The sequence below is a fragment of the Diceros bicornis genome, unplaced genomic scaffold (genome assembly GCF_020826845.1).
Source record: "Diceros bicornis minor isolate mBicDic1 unplaced genomic scaffold, mDicBic1.mat.cur scaffold_376_ctg1, whole genome shotgun sequence".
Taxonomy (NCBI): Eukaryota; Metazoa; Chordata; class Mammalia; order Perissodactyla; family Rhinocerotidae; genus Diceros; species Diceros bicornis.
This window is the reverse complement of record NW_026691246.1, coordinates 172,731-189,479: the sequence shown is the minus strand read 5'-3', so window position 1 is coordinate 189,479 and position 16,749 is coordinate 172,731. Positions and strand designations below refer to the sequence as shown.

The 16,749-nt window shown below is 46.1% G+C and overlaps 1 protein-coding gene across 3 annotated transcripts; it reads right to left on the bottom strand.

Annotated features, from left to right (window-relative positions):
* Positions 1 to 3,471: 3,471 nt before the first annotated feature.
* Positions 3,472 to 6,685, bottom strand: LOC131402942 (granzyme B-like). 3 transcript variants are annotated; one of them, XM_058537389.1, is made up of 5 exons: positions 6,616 to 6,685; positions 5,409 to 5,556; positions 4,743 to 4,878; positions 4,276 to 4,536; positions 3,472 to 3,616 (listed from the first exon to the last, which is right to left on the bottom strand). In XM_058537389.1, exons 1-5 carry the CDS (start codon positions 6,668 to 6,670, stop codon positions 3,473 to 3,475), a joined length of 744 nt encoding a protein of 247 aa, XP_058393372.1. In that variant the 5' UTR covers positions 6,671 to 6,685; the 3' UTR covers position 3,472. The 3 variants fall into 3 exon arrangements, with proteins under 3 accessions (XP_058393372.1, XP_058393370.1, XP_058393371.1); XM_058537387.1 differs by having other exon boundaries at positions 4,471 to 4,536; positions 6,616 to 6,670; XM_058537388.1 differs by lacking the exon at positions 4,276 to 4,536 and having other exon boundaries at positions 6,616 to 6,670.
* Positions 6,686 to 16,749: the final 10,064 nt, after the last annotated feature.

Sequence of the window (16,749 nt, the reverse complement as noted above, 5' to 3'; positions counted from 1 at the left end):
TGGGTTTTGTGCATAGAGGCTTTTCCTTGAGGTCATTACAGAGATATTTTATGTATTTTTATTTTCAAATTTTCGTTACAGAGATTTTTAAGCAAGAGAAGGATCGTTTCCTCAAAGGTGGGGAGTGCGGCAGGGAGATACTTCCACAGACAAAGGAGATTTGAAGGAATCAGCATATTTAGGGTCCTTATCCACCTCCATCTAAATGTGCCCATGAGCAGACTTCAGCTCACTGAACAAGGTATCTTGAGTAGTTCTCCCAGAGTGGCTGCACAGGAGCCCGAGGTTCTCTCTCCAGGGAGACGTCTGAGAGAAGCTCACCTCTTGCTCAGGGACGCCAGGAAGCCAGCACAGAGAGGGTGTTAGACAACATGTCAGGCCTCTTGCTGGCCCGGCCATCAGGGCCTGGGCTCAGTCCAGGCTGTGTCCTGACTCTGTGGTACCTTCAGTCAGTCACTTCCCCCTCCTGGGACTTTGCTCCCTGTCATCTCTCAAAGGAGGATGAAGACCTACAACAGGGGTTCTCAGACTTGCTTTACAGCACAGAACCATTTCCTCAAAGTCAATGTTATAACTAAACTAAACATGCATGTGGCTGGGCAAATTTTATTTATTTATTTTTTTGTGAGGAAGATCAGCCCTGAGCTAACATCCATGCCAATCCTCCTCTTTTTGCTGAGGATGACTGGCCCTGGGCTAACATCTGTGCCCACCCTTCTCCACTTGATATGGGATGCCGCCACAGCATGGCCTGACAAGCTGAACAACGGTGAGCGCCTGGGATCCGAGCCTGGACCGCCAGCAGCAAAGCGCGTGCACTTAACCGCTACACCACCGGGTCAGACCCCTGGGCAACTTTTTAAAATATTATTTTTGGGGCCGGCCCCATGGCTTAGCGGTTAAGTGCGCGCGCTGCGCTGCTGGCGGCCTGGGTTCGGATCCCAGGCGTGCACCGACGCACCGCTTCTCTGGCCATGCTGAGGCCGCGTCCCACGTGCAGCAGCTAGAAGGATGTGCAACTATGACATACGGCTATCTACTGGGGCTTTGGGGCGTGCGGAAAGGAGGAGGATTGGCAATAGATGTTAGCTCAGAGCCGGTCTTCCTCAGCAAAAAGAGGAGGATTAGCACAGATGTTAGCTCAGGGCTGATCTTCCTCACAAAAATAAATAAATAAATAAATAAAATATTATTTTTGTTTTGCTTTCTGCATTTTCCTTTTTGTCTTTTTCCATTGAGGAGCCAGGTTCTTAGTACGTCTTAGATGCAGGGATTTTTTTTAGCTCCAAGTGATGAGCTCCGTAACTTCACTGCTTCTCCCTTGTGAAAGTGCCCATGGTCATTAAGAGGCTGGGTTGCTGTATGCTTTGTGCACAACAAGATGGGAAAGGCCGTACCTTTGAGGGTTACATGATCCCAGAGTATTTATCCCTTGTCACGAGAGGGTCGTGCTGTGTGTATTTGGGGTAGGAGGGCTTTAGCCCAGCTGGGACTTCTGCTCAGCCCCTGGGCAGTGCCCCATATTAGTGGCAAGACCTTGGAGGGGTGGCCTCTGGGAGTATTTGACAAGGTGAGCCCAACACAGGGAGATCCTCATTCAGCAAAGAATCACCTACCCTATGTGTGACCTCCAAGCCAAAAACCTCCTAAAGTCCAAAAGTCTGGGTGGTCTTGGAAATGGTGGATGCAGAGTAACAATGAAGGCCTGCAGACTAGAGGCTTTTCTCCATTTTTCCAGACTGTATCAGCCTCCCAGATTCTAGCTGGCTTCTGCGCAGGCAGGAGCTGCAGTAACGACAGGGTTCATGTTTCTGGCTGGTCCAATTGGATGGGAGTTTGGAGTCAGACTCTAAGCGCCTTCAAGCAAATGCATCATATAGTTTTCCTACCATTTGAATCTGGACAATGATGTTCATACCTGCTGCTTTTAAAGCAAATGAACGTAAGGCTGCCCTTCCTGTCTTCTTCCTCCCCACCAGCTGCCCTCTCCTCTAGGTGATGAGGATGCTCCAGTGAACCGAGTTTGGTAACTTCACTCTAGAAACTAAATGACTAACGTCATTTCCAAATCCCATACTTGCTGTTCTAGAGTCACATGTGATAACATTCATACAGACTGTAATCAGCAATAAAAATAAAATACTTTATTCCTGTGGATTTCCCACGTAGATCTAGGCCACGTGCACTCATGTGAAGGAGGGAGGGAGAGTTAAATGATTTGGGTGAAAGTCACACTGTCAGTGTCACTTGGGTCCAGATGACAGAGTCTATCTTGGGTTCACTGTGTATCCCACGGCAGAGCACTTAGGTCCTGGATCAGCACGTGTTTGTTGATTGATGGGCATCCTGTGCTTTCTAGTCTTACTGCAGAGAGCAGCTCCTGCCAACTCAAAATGCTGATACAGCCCTGGGTGGTGAGCAGGGGTCTACCCCTAGAGGCCAGCAAGGACTAAGAGGGACAGGCTGAAAGGCACTCAGGCTACTGAGTGACCAGGTGGCCGGGGGACCCTGAGCACAAGGGGTGACACTGGTCTGGATGTGAGGGGTTGAGGTGGCCCTGCCACTTGAGAAGTGGGGCCATAGGTTCTGGTATACACCCGCCTGCCCTGTCCTCCATGGGCCCTGCCTGGTTCCATCACAGGCCTGGTCCTCCATAGCCCTCTCTGCCAGGGCACGAGCTGGGCTGGCATGTCAGTGCGGAGGCCCTGCTGGAACCACATGGAGCTCTCGGGGTCCAGGATGGGAGGGCTATGAGGAAGGGGCCAGCTCAGAGCACTGTTGTCTGGAGGGAACAGGAGTTGGTGGACTCTTAGGACCCTCACTGGTAAGCAGGGATGGAGAAGGGGTAGCCAGGAGACTGGAGGCCGAGCTGGGCCCTGAGCTCAGAGGAGGGCAGGGGGGAGACTCAGCCCAGGTGAGAACAGGAGCTTCTCAAGAGACTCACCCCACTCCGTGCCAGCTCCCCGGGCTGTGGGAGAGAAATGTCCTGCTCAGGTAGCCCCTCCCCTCCCCTGTGCTGGGGGCTGTGCCCTTGAGCTGCAGCACTAGGCTGTGCCGGCTTGGTGTCTGGGACCCATGGTGTTATCCCCCTTCCTCTCTGCCATATAACACTGGGAAGGAGGTAAGAAGTTCACCCTGAGCCCCAGGACCAGAGAGGTTCATGTTTTCTCCTGACGGCGCTCAACTTCAGCCCGGGCAGAAGACCAGGGCCTGGAGAGACTAGTGTTGATAAGACGGAGTTGGGTGACAGCTTTGCATGGGGTTTGGGGGAGGTGGTGCTGGCAGTGGGAAGAGGAGGAAGCAGAAAAGAGCACGTTTGTGTCATTGGCCTTCTAAGCACCGAGTTGGTGCCTGTGAATGAGGGTCAATGAATAAACAAGAAACCAGACGTTCCCACTCAGCTAAGAGACATTTATTTAGTTGCTGGTGTGATTCTGGATGAGCGCCAGAGAAGATGGTCTGTTTCCTGCAGTTAGAGGCTTTTCATGGTTTTCTTTATCCAGGGCAGGAAACTCGAGACTTTGGTGTAGGCCCGTGGAGGTGACCCGTCACTTCGTCCATAGGAGACAATGCCCTGGATCACGTTCTTACACATGAGAGGGCCCCCGGAGTCTCCCTGTGGACAGAGAAAGGGAAGGACTGAGCTAGTTCTCCTCCTGGTCCTGCCCTCCCTGCCATCCCAAAGCCCCTCTCAGAGAAGGCCTCCTGCATGGCCTCCATGTGGGAGATCAGAGGGGAGGGCGGCCCCTGTGGGCCCCTCAGCTGCCCAGTCCTGACCCTGGACATTGTCACTGTTTCACTTCACTCAGGTGGCAGCTCCCTGTCCTTCCCCAGGTCCCGGATCCTCTCCCCATGAAGGTGCTGTGGGACTGTGCTTCAGTCTACTGTTTAAGGACACTGAAGCAGGCAGGTGGGGCCGACACTCAGCACGGGGGGTGAGCCCATCATCCAAGATGGGTGCCAGCTCTGAGGAGCCACGTGGTTTTAACTTCTGCACAGCAGGGAGCACAGTTTTCTAACACGTGTGCCCGGCATGGGGCAGAGTGTTGAACATTCATCACCCGGGGGAATGCCATTTGTGGATCCATCACTGGCCCCTTGGGAGCATGCAAAAGTCCCGTGACTCCTCACTCTGGCTGATCCCCCCTTCTCTCCCCAGGAGAAAGATCAGTGACCAAGGGGTGAAGGAGATCCCACTTTTTGGAGGAACAGGTCCCAGATCTTCCCCAAACACCCCTCTCCTCAGAGCCAAACTAGGTTGATGTTCAGTCTCACTTGAAAGGAAGACTTCTTTTTCTTTGGGTCCCCTACACAAATCTGGGTGGCCCTGCTGTAAATGCCGGGGTAGCGGGATTCACACTCCTGGTCCTCCTGCACGGTCAGCTCCACTTCCTGCAGAGTGTCTGAATTTGGGCCGATTGGGGTGACTCTCCCCCAGCCGGCCACACTGCACACCTGTCCGGGCGTCACCTGGGCCTTGCCCCAGGGCAGGCTGAGGGGCTTCACAGCTGCAGTCTGCTTGGCCTTTCTTGCCAGCTGATGAGAAGAGGCAAGAAAGTCCAGCTCAGCCAATGGCCTCCTGGGCCTGGACACCACAATGGGGCTGCACTGTCTTCCCTCTCCCCTGAGCCACTTGGGAGTAGCCAGGTGGCCAGGATGGGAAGGAGGGAAGGGATAGGTCGCAGTGGGAGGGGAAACAATCTGGACCCGGGAGAGCAGAAGCAGCAGAGAGGTTTCCTTACCTCTAGTAACATGATGTCGTTGGAGATGTTGTTAGGATCATAGCCTGGGTGGGGGATGGCTCTTCTCACAGGGATGACCTGCTGGGTCCTCTCCTGCTTTTGGATGTTGTGGGCCCCCAGGGTGACACTGATTGAGCTGCAGAGAAAGCAGAGTGGGAGTGTGGGGGGTGTGGAGTCATAGGAGATCCAGCCCAGGAGCCATGAAGGACAGGTGACAGCTGGGTCAGGCCAGGGCTGCAACTAGGGGAAATCAAGACAAGGTGAGGGCCGGGCATGGAGTGACTCTGTGCCCTGTGCTTCTCAGTGGCATGGAGTGTTGGGCTTCTGGAAGCTTTCTCTTGCCCTCAGGAAATATTGTGAAAATCCTCTGAGTTTGCATTTTGACCCTCATGCAGGCTTTCATCCTCCACAGCTGCTTTATTTCAGTGTGTTCTGTCTTCTCAACTGGGCCACTAGCTCTCACCTTGGACCTCTGACCCCAAAGCTTACCTGTCCTATTTCTCCCTTTCCATCCCCCAGTCACGCTCTCAGATGGCTCCTCTGATGAGCTCGCATGGCCTTAAGTTACTAGGAGCCGGGGGAGCTCCCCTGGGCTGTAGCCCCTGGGTAAAGGACAGGAGTCCCTGTGGGGGTCTCAGGAGGTGTCTGTTGTCTGCGGCCCCTCACCTTCCCAAGCAGTGAGCAGCCGTCAGAACAAAGTCCTCTCCCACGAGGGCACCACCACACATCTTCCGTCCTTCCTTCACCAGAAACTGAACCAATGCCATGTAGGGGCGGGAGTGGGGCTTGGCCTCGTGTCCCCCGATGATCTCCCCTGAAGGAAAAGTCTGATCTGCTTGTGTGCACTCAGTGAGTCCACCGGGCAGACATCGGCTTGACGGCTCAGGACTGCTGGGCGTCTGGGAGCCCAGGATGGCCCAGAGTTGGGAGGGGCTGGAGGAGCCTCAACTTCCTCCTCTGGAAAAGGGAAGAGGAGCAGGCTCCGTCTGTGAATCTGTCCTCCGCAGATGATTGGAAGGAGCATATCTGTCTTAGAGACAACAAAGTCCTAGAGGCACCTGAAAATTCCTCTCCTGATTTTGCTTTGTTTCCCGTGCGTTTCTAAGGACCCCGTCTAAGGATAGTGCTACTTTCCAGTGGCCAGGACTTCAGCTGAGGGATCTAGATGTTCTTATAGCCTGTTTCCTAGGCACTGACAGGTAGTGGGTGCCCAAAAAGTGTTTGTTAGCTGCATGAAGGAATGGACCCCAATGGGTCTCTGAATGAGGCTTGGCGGAGCCAGTGCTGGTGGGCTTCCGGAAAGCAGGGATGTTGGGGTCTGCCAAACAGTGGCTCCATCCTTGAAAGAGGGGAGCTGCTCAATGCCTGGGAAGAAAAGCAGAGTTGGAGAAGAGACAGAGGGGCCTTGGGACTGAGTATGGCACCAGCAGTCCTCTGAGGACAGAGGTCCCACCAGCTCCTGGTCTGCTGAGCTCTGGGCTTCCCTCCTGAGCAGACACTGAGGGGAGCACCTGTCTCATCCCCGACAGGGAAGCCAGGCCCACTGTGGCCTTTGCAGGAAGATTTATTATTTTCTCATTTCTAGTTTCCTTTCCTTTGCCATGCACATGTAGTTAAGTTTCACTTTCCAGATGGCAAACGTAGGACCTGGGGAGAGAATAGCACCCACTGGCTTTTCCTGAGAACAGCCTTCTGCCCTGCCATTCCTGCTGGTAGCTCATCCAGCATCATACTCTGGTGTCTGAGGTGGGAACAGAGCTGGATTCAGAACGTTGCTGCTGGATAGATGGGTTAGGGATGTGCAGTAGGGGCGGGAGATCAGTGCACCCTGTGGGATGGGTTGGGACCCCCGAGAGCGGGGATGGTCACTCACCTGCCTCTGCCCTGGGGGGCAGTAAAAAGGCCAGCAGGAGCAGAAGAGGCTGCATCTTTCCAGGAAGGCTGCCCAGGTCGGAGCTGCTGGTGCTTCCTCCTTGCTCTCTTATAGCCCCCAGGAGAGGAAGGAGGTGCAGGTGGGCTCAGTGACCTCAAGTCCCACTCAGGTTCTGTGGTACTTTATCATAGATGGCTTTCTAGGAAAGCTTCCCCGCCCCGACTCCCTCTGCCTGATGACGTCCTCTGGGTGGTTGTGTGAGAACCATGCGCTGACCACATCAGTGCCCACAGCAGATGACTCAGTGCAGACCACTTGTTCCAGCCCCGAGCATGAGCCTGAGGGTAGAAGGTGGAGACTGTGGGCTGTGGTATTGACCAGTAGAGGTGTTGGAGCCCCCGAAACCTCATTTCCATGTTGCTATGTCCATCTGGATAATTTCTTTAGCAGACATGCGTTTGGGCCATTCTCTGTGCTATCACCAAGAATATTGGAGGTGTTTCTCCTTCCCGTAGAGAGCTGACTGTCTGGTGGAGAAGACAGAAACATTGGTGACCAGAGCACAGTATGGGAAGGGCCATGGTAGAGGGATGCACCAAATGGGAACAGAGCATGGCCACCATCTACCCAATCCGTATAGCAAGCCATTGCTCATCACAGCTTCCCTCCTAGTGGATTTTTAACATCTCTTTTTAGATTACAAATGCTCAGAGTGATGGAGTCCATCTCTTTTGTCAATGTTTTTAACAAAAGTCTTGCACTTGGCATTTATTGGCTTAAATTAACAAATCACTATGACCCTAGGAATTGAATCTACTGATTGACTTAAGCCTAGGTCATTCCTACTTTGGGTAGGCTGGAGTTGGTCCCACCCAAACCAAGTGAACTAAGACTGGGACAGGGCTGGTTCCCCAAAGGAAGTTCAGATGACTCAATCATGGGTACCATGTCAAGTGGAAAACATGCTGGGCAACCAAAGACCAGTAATTGTCCTTTCAGTGTTCTAGGTCTTCTGTCCAGAGAGCCACACTTCTGATAGAGCTGGCCTGGCACATAATAGACTCACATTTGGTAAACAAGCTCTGCTGATGATCTCACTACACTGGAAGTGAAGGACCATTGTTCTAAATATCCCAAAGCCCAATCCTGTTCAAAGAACAACTAAATATCTCTGAGTGGTTAGAGTCTGCTGACTTAAGTTTCCTTCTTATATTTTCTGTACTTTACAGTTTTTCTATGAGGAATATTCTGTATCAAAATACATAATTCCAGTGTAAATATCCTCCTTATCAAACCAAGCACATTTACCCAAGCTCTACTTATTTTTTTTCCTTTGGTGAGGAAGATTGGCCCTACGCTAACATTCGTTGCCAAACTTCCTCTTTTTGCTTGAGGAAGATGGTCCCTGGCCTAACATCTGTTCCCATTTTCCTCCACTTTGTATATGGGATGCCACCACAGCATGGCTTGATGAGCAGTGTGTACGTCCACGCCCAGGATGCGAGCCTGCAAAGCCCGGGCCGCTGAAGTGGAGTGCACCAACTTAACCACTACGCCTCTGGGCTAGCCCCAAACCTCTACTTTTTCCAAATTAGATTGCCCTGTAGTAGACATTTAAAAAATAAAATTACTTTTCTGATTATAGTGATAATATATGTTCATTAAGAAAATTTGGGGGGCTGGCCCGGTGGCGCAAACGGTTGGGTGTGTGCGCTCCACTGCGGCGGCCCAGGGTTCGCCAGTTCGGATCCTGGGTGCGCACTGACACACTGTTTGGCAAGCCATGCTGTGTCGGCATCTCATACATAGTGGAGGAAGATGGGCACAGATGTTAGCCCAGGGCCAGTCTTCCTTAGCAAAAAAAAAAAAAAAAAAAGAGGAGGATAGGCAGAAGTTACCACAGGGCTGATCTCCTTACAAAAAAAAAAAAAAATTTGGAAAGGAGAAAGGAACAATGCCACTCATTTGCCTCTCTCCCACAGACAGCCTGTTACCATGAGCAGTGCATTTTAAATACTCGGGATCATATTATGTATACAATGCAATTTTCTTTTATCCTCATTTAACTCTACAACTTAAGCATTTTTCTCATGATCTTAAAAATCTTTTTTTTTATTTTTTATTTTTTTATTTTTTTTAAATTTTTTGTTTATTGCAGTAACATTGGTTTGTAACATTGTAAAAGTTTCAGGTGTACATCATTGTACTTCTATTTCTGCATAGATTACATCATGTTCACCACCAAAATACTAATTACAACCCTATTAGTCAATATTGCTATAGTCTCTCTTTCCTAGTTACTAAAAAATTCAACATGCAATTATTTCCTAACATTGTTGGAAAATTTTAAAAATAATTTAAGCAACGAAGAAACAACTAAAACTACCTGATTTCCCATCACTCATTGATAATCATCTTTAATGTCTTGAAGTATGATCTAATATTTTTCTCTCGTGTATATCTGCATTTAAAAATTAAAAGGGGATTATGCTAAACATGTCTATGACCCTTTATTAAAAATTGAGGTGAAATTCACATAAGATACAATTAACTATTTTAAAGTACAAGTCAGTGGCATTTAGTGCATTCAAAATGTTGTGCCACTACCACTGCTCTCTAGTTTTGAACCTTTTTCATCACCCAAAAGAATGTGTGTCCATACCCATTAAATTGTGGGTCCACACTTAATGAGTACTGAATCACTTCCCATTCTCCCTCTCCCACCCCCTGCCCTGCCCTGCCCCCTGGCAACCTATAATCTTCTTTCTATCTCTATGGATTTGCAGATTCTGGATACTTCATGTAAAAGGAATCATGCAGTATTTGACCTGTTGTGTCTGGATTCTTTCACTTAGCATATTGTTTTTGAGGTCCATCCAAGCTGTGGCATGTATCAGTAGTCATTCTTTTTATGGCTAAATAATATTCCCTTGTATGTATATACTACAATTTATCCATTTGTCTGTTTGATAGACACTTGAGTTTTTTCCACCTTTTGGTTACTGTGACTAATGCTGCTATAAATATTTCTATATAAATTTCTGTGTGGATGATATGTTTTCATTTCTCTTCAACACATACCTAGGAGTGGAATTGCTAGGTCATGTGGTAACCCTATGTCTAAGATTTTGGGGAAACACCGAACTGTTTGTCACAGTGGTTGCACCATTTTACATTCCCACCAGCAATGTACAAGGGTTGCTGTTTCTCCACATCTTCACCAACACATTATTTTTCTTTTATTTTCTTTATTTTTTTTGATTATAGCCGTCCTATATGTTATGAAGTGGTATCTCATTGTGGATTTGATTTCCTTGATGACTAATGATGTTTAGCATCTTTTCCTCTGTTTGCTGATCATTTGTATATCTTTGGAGAAATGTCAATTCAAGCCCTTTGCCCATTTCTTGAGTTCCTTGTCTTTTTCGTGTTGAGTTGTAAGAGTTCTTTATATATAATCCGGATACTCAGCCTTTATCAGATATATGATTTGCAAATATTTTCTCCCATTCTGTAGATTGTCTTTTCACTTTCTTGATATCATCTTTAGTACACAAAACTTTTTAATTTTTATGAAACCCAATGAGTCTATTTTATCTTTGCTGCTTGTGCTTTTCGTGTCAAATCTAAGAAGCCAGTGCCGAATCAGAGGTGATGAAGATTTACCCTATGATTTCTTCTAAGAGTTTTATGGTTTAAGCTCTTATATTTAGGCTGTTGACCCATTTTGAATTAATTATTGTGCATAGAGTAAGGTAGGGGTCCCACTACACTCTTTTCATGTGGTTATCTGGGTGTATCAGCACCATTTATTGAAGATATTATTCTTTCCCCACTGAATGGTCTTGGCACCCTTGCCAAAAATCAATTGGCCCTAGGTGTTTGGGTTTATTTCTGGGTTCTTAATTCTATTCCATTGGTCTATATGTCTATCATTATGCAGTACCTCACAGTTTTTGATTGTTGTAGCTTTGTACTAAGTTTTGAAACCAAGAAGTATGACTCCTCCAACTTTGTTTCTCTTTTTTAATGTTCTTTTGGCTACTTATGGACACTTCCAATTCCATATGAATTTTAGAATTGTCTTTTCCATTTCAGCAAAGAGGCCTTTGGCATTTTGATAGAGATTGCATTGACTCTGTAGATGGCTTTGAGGAGTATTGCCATCTCAACATTATATGGCTTGCAATCCATGAACATGGGATGTCTTTCCATTTAATTAGTTCTTCTTCAATCTTTTTCCGCAATGTTTTGTAGTTTTCAATGTATAACTCGTTCACTTTCTCGGTTAAATTTCGTCTTAGGTATTTTATTCTTTTCGATACTATTGTAAATGGAATTGTTTTCTTGATTTCCCTTTTGGATTGTTCATTGCTGGTTTATACAAACACAACTGATCTCCTACTCTGCAATTTGTTGAATTCATTTATTAAGTTACATTCAGCTCCACCCTCCTCTATGTTGTTATTGTCACATATTACACCTTTGCACATGTGTGCTCATTACCATAGTTTTACAATGATTGTTTTATGTATTTGTATTTTAAATCATATAGGAAACAAAATGAAAAGTTATAAATCCAGAATACAGTAATACTAGCTCTTATATTTATCTATGTAGTTATTTTTGCCAGAGATCTTTATTTCTTCATTTGGCTTCAATTTGCCATCTAGTGTCCTTATGTTTCAACCTGAAGGATTCCCTTTAGCCTTTCTCGTAGGGCAGGTCTACTAATGATGAATTCCCTTAGCATTTTTTTTATCTGGGGATATCTTTATTGCTCCATTTTTGAAGGGCAACTTTGCCAGTTACAGAATTCTTTATTGATCCAGTTTTTATTTATTTTTTCTTTCACAATTTTAATGTATCATCCTAGTGCCTTCTGGCCTCCACAGTTTCTGATGAGAAATTGGCTGTAAATCTTATTGAGAATCACCTGTCCGTGATAAGCCACTTCTTCTTGCTGCTTTCTAGATTTTTTTCTTTGTCTTTGTCTTTTGACAGTTTGATTATAGTGTGTCTCAGTGTGGATCTCTTTGAGTTTATCCTGCTTGGAATTCATTGAGCATCTTGGATATGTATATTCCTATGTTTCATCCAATTTAGAAATTTGTTGGCAATTATTTCTTCCAATATTCTTTCTGATCCTTTCTTTCTTCTCCTGCTGAGACTCCTATAATGCATATATTAGTACTTTTGATAGTGTCGCATAGGTCCCTTAGGCTCTGTTCATTTTTATTCATTCTTCTTTCTTTCTGCTCCTCAGACTGGGTTATTTCATTTGCCTTGCAAGTTCATTGATTCTATTCTGCCTGGTCAATCTACTGTTGAACCCCTCTAGTCAAGTTTTCATTTCAGCTATTGTACTTTTTGGCTCCAGAATGATAATTTCTATATATTTTATGGATATTCTATACTTTTTCATACATTGATTCTGATTTCCTTTAGCTCCTTTCATGGATTCCTTCAGCTCTTTGAGTATTTTTAAGGCAGTCAATTTAAAATATTCTCAAATAAACAATGTCTGGGTTTTCTCAAAATGTGTTCTATCAATTTATTTTTTTCCCCTGTAAGTGGATCATATTTTTTTGTCTCCTTTATATGCAATTTTTCAGTGAAAACTGGCCATTTTGCATATTGTAATGTGGTAGACCTGGAAATCACACTCTCCGCCCCCCCGAAGGATTGGTCATATTGCTTGTGGAGTGGTGCAGTCATCCGTTTGTTTAGTGACTTTTCCAAACTATTTTTGCCAGGACTATATTCCTTGTTGTGTGGTCACTGGAGTCTCTGTTACCTTATCTCTATCTAGTTGTGTCTGGGAAGATTGGTTCAATCTCTGTACAGACAGGAACCACAGATATATTTCAGAATATAGTTCATGGCTTTAGGTGAATTTTACAATCTAAAGGAACAAGTCAGTCCCTTGATAAGACAAAGCATGACAGGGTCAACAGAGCACAGCACTATGGAATCTTTATTTGCTCTGTACCTTGGGGGTTGGTGGTCATTCTGCTGACTTTAAGGTAGAGAACTTCAGGGCTTTCTGTCCACCCGAGCCCAGGCTGACTCTCCTCTGAATTGCTAGAGCTCCCACAGTTTCACTACTCACTCCCTTGCTTTAGTATATTTGGAAAGCACTAGCTCCTCACACAGGGAGGAGAGGCTAGAGGAGGACATGAAACCCCTGATTCTCAGGCCCTGCCCTTCCTCACCACCCTCATCCCTGTCCCCTTCCCTATTTGGCTTGGTTCTTCAAGAGTTGGGCTGGGGCCCTGAATATAGCCACCTTGACATGATAGGCGGCTTAGGCTGAGAATGGAGGGAGAGGGAATTCAGGGAAAATTTTCTTTTAAGCTCAGTGGCTAGTCAAATGGCCAGGGCCGTATAGGAATGTCCTCCCAAATCCAGAAGTAGTAATACAAATTTAAAGGATTGAAACGCTTACTGAAGTGGCAGACATGTGGAAAAGAGTATACTATGGATACCTTCCTAAGAAAGAGCCCTACCTGGAAAAAGCCTCAGTGGAGGGACTAAATTTCTTCCTAGATATGACCAAATAGAGCCAAAGTGAAAGATGGTGAAAAGCATTTGTGACTTGTAATTGTAAGACTCTGTATCTAGGTGAATATTTATAATAAAATATATCTGGAAAGAATATATGATTCATCAGTTTGTTGAACAAATGAGAAAATAATGAACAACATCATAAAGTTGACTAATATTTATTGATCACCCACCACAAATGCTCACCTCACCATCTGAGTTACTACTGATATTTCTTCCATTTCAGAAATGAGAAAGCTCAGACATTGAGAAGGTAAGGAAATTGTTCCACATCACTCAGCTCATAAGACTGAAAGGGGAGCAGGCATTAGAATGCAGGGATCTGATTCCAAAGTCTGTGATCTTATCCACAGCTGCACAAACTTCACCAAATCCTACATTGTTTGAGGAATCTGGGAAAAGATTTAGGGTGGGGCTGAAGAATAAAAGTTTCTGTCTATATCTCTAATATATGACTCTGGTTCTCCTAGAAGAACCTCCCCCTTCCTCCTGGAGTCCTCTCTCTGCTCAGCACTCCGGACGTTGACACACTCCAGAGTTTCACTGAATTATCCCCAACTCAACATCCAGACCTTGCTCTTTGTTGGTGGCTGGGCAATGATTAGAGTAGGCCACAAGGAGGAAATTAAAGGGTGTTCTAGTGGATACCAAATCTCTGGAAATCTCATAAATGTATATCTGTCCTATAGACATTTTTCTCTCCCCATCCCTGTCCTCCCTCCCTTATCCTTGCTGCTACAGAAGCAAAATGGAAGTATAATATTCCCCACTCCCACACATAATCTAGGCTCTCCTTAACTGACTGATCTCTCCCTTAAAACTGTTTTTGATGCCATGTAAACACCCCAGGAAGTCTGACTATCATCCCAGCTTCCTAGTAGGAATGCAGAGACAACTCCTACCTGAGGCAGGAATCTCTTCTCAACGACGTGGCTGAGTCTCATGGTCAAATGAAATCAGCTAGGGCCAAGTTCTGGCCTTTTATGTCTGTAGGTTCTGATTTTAGGCATAACTTAAGAGAAGGATCATGCTTAGGGAAATTTGGTTTTTAGCAACAGACTCAAATGCCATGTATGAGTGCAGGAATGTCATGTCATTGTGCCATTGTCATTGCTGCAAGGAATGGCCCTTCTCACTTCCAACAGGTACTATATGTGATTCCATGAGAGGTTAAGGCCCAAGGGGATTGCCCCTCATGGGCCAGGCATGACATTCTCCTACTTGTTGGCAATGAAGATCAAGAGAAGGAAGAATAAAAGCAAAGGGAGTGTGTGATCCCAAAGACCTTTTCCATCACAATATGACAGAGTTTCCATCACAATATGGTAGCCACTGAGGAGCCCTTCTCTTACTAATACCAATGACTATTATTCTCTCTGTCCTCTCTCTGGCTTCATATGCCAGAACCTCCAGTATGTGATTGCAAAACTCTAAACATTTTTAATGTTTCATTGTCTCAGGCTCCTAAACCTGGAAAATGAGGATGGATCTGTTACTGGACCATGCTTAATTAACCAAGACATTGAACTCTACCCTTGAGGCTTTTAGGAGTCAGCTTTCTGGCCCTCCTTGGCACCATATGCTAAGACTTTGGCTGTGCAGCTATGAGCATCCTAAATACCTACACATAAATAGCTACTCACAAGTGGTACTTGATAACTTCCGAGGAGATAATGGGGACCAGAATCAGTGGGATTAACATTGCCTTATATCCTTTGGCTTGGCCCCTCTCTCCCAGAAATCTCTTCATTGCTGCAGTCTCACAGGGGCGGGGTGGTTAGGGTTTTTTTCTTGATCCCATAGAGGATATAACAGATAAGAGGAGGGAAGCCTTGTTCCAAGAGGGTGCCCACCCTGGGCTCTGCTGAGTGTCCACAAGAGAGGATCCTCACTGGTATATTAACTCCCAGCTGACTTGTGGAGGAAAAAGGTGGGCTGGAGGATGAGTGTGCATCCTAGCTGTCTTCAAATAGGCTGTCATTTGAGAGCTGCTTTTTAACACAAATACAGTGTGGAGGCAATCAAGGGAGAAGGAAGGCAAAGGGCGTTACTCTTAATCCATGTCTTACTATGTTCCAACGCATATATAATTCATATATGTGACTTCGTTCAATTCTTCATCTTCTGCATGAGTATTATCAGTAATCACGCTGTAAAATGAAACAGACCCAGAGAAATTAAGTGATGTGCCCAAGGTCACATGGTTACAGAAAATGTGTACACACACACACACAAACACACACACACACACACACACACAGAGGATGCATGCCTGCCAAGCTGCAAACTTTCTTTTCTATCGTTGTAAGACCTGGTGGAAGCCACAGTGGACAGATTTTAGCTGAGCAAAAGAGAGTGTTCTGACAACTAGAGTTCTCTTAGAATAGCTGCTCAGGTGGCCCAGGAGCTCTCTCTCCAGGGAATTGTTGCAGCAGAGGCTGGAAAACATCTTACTCAGGGGCACTGGGAGGTTATCTTGGGCACGGGCATAAGGTCACTTTTAAGACCCCACAGCTCTGAGCCTTTCTCTCTCACTTGGAGGACACCTGACCTGGAGGTTAGGAGCTCTGGGCTCCTGCTCAGGACTGTAGCTCAATCACTAATTTCTGGACCCCTTTATCCTCCTCTAACAAAAGAGCATTGGGCCAAGGCAGAGGTTTTGTAAACATTGCTAACCACAGAAACCTCTCCTCAAATGGGTTATGTATGTGCCAAGTTAGCTTTTTGAATTCGCATATCCATACTTATAACTGTATCTATACATATGTATATAGACACTTCTGCATATTTTATATATGATACACCCACAAATATATGTCTGTATGTGTGCATGTATATTTGTGTGTGCTTGTGTGTATATTTGTGTGTTTTTGTTTGTTTTGATCCGTTGGTTTTCTCTTTCTGAGCATGATCTGGGAACATCTTTGTGTCAGGAGAATTTCTGACACTCAGACAGAAGCTGTGTGAAGTCAACTGTTCTCCCCTCAGAATGAAAGTGGCCAGGATCATTTAGATTTCTGCTACAGATGAGGAAGATTGGCCCAGATGCTAGCTCAGGGCTAATCTTCCTCAAGCAAAAGGAAAAGAAAGGAAAGATACTCTGCAGCAGAAGTCTTTGTGGGCAACAAGATGTGAGAAGGCACGCCATCTAGCGTGACAGGAACCTAGAGAGAGATATTTCCCCCATGTGAAAATGAGTCTGATGTTGGTGTGTGCGTGTTTGGGTCAGGGCTATTCATCCGCAACTGGGACTGGACTGACCTCCAAAGCTGCACCCTAGATCAGCATCAAGACATGGGAGGGGACAGCTGCCGAGCATGCCTGGCTAGACTGACCACGCCCAGGGACCCAGTGTCAACAAAGAGCCTCCTATCACACGTGTGGCCTCTGAGCTAAGAGCTGGCCAACTTTGAGGGTCACGGTGGGCTTGGATGCTAAGCATATAGCAGTAACCATGGTGGCCTGTGGGTTGGAGGTTGTTCTTCATTTTTCTGGCACCATGTGAGCCTCCCTGATCTGGTGTGATTTCAGGAAGATAAGGAACTGTGCTATCTCTTCCATGTCAAA

Bases quoted from the DNA above. Each gene is read 5' to 3' on its own strand.
- LOC131402942 (XM_058537389.1), bottom strand. From the start codon at position 6,670: ATGCAGCCTCTTCTGCTCCTGCTGGCCTTTTTACTGCCCCCCAGGGCA. The intron at 4,879-5,408 runs GTGAGGGGCCGC...CTTTCTCTGCAG, and splicing joins GCTGCTCACTGCTTGGGAAG to CTCAATCAGTGTCACCCTGG. The intron at 4,537-4,742 runs GTAAGGAAACCT...TCTTCTCATCAG, and splicing joins ACGACATCATGTTACTAGAG to CTGGCAAGAAAGGCCAAGCA.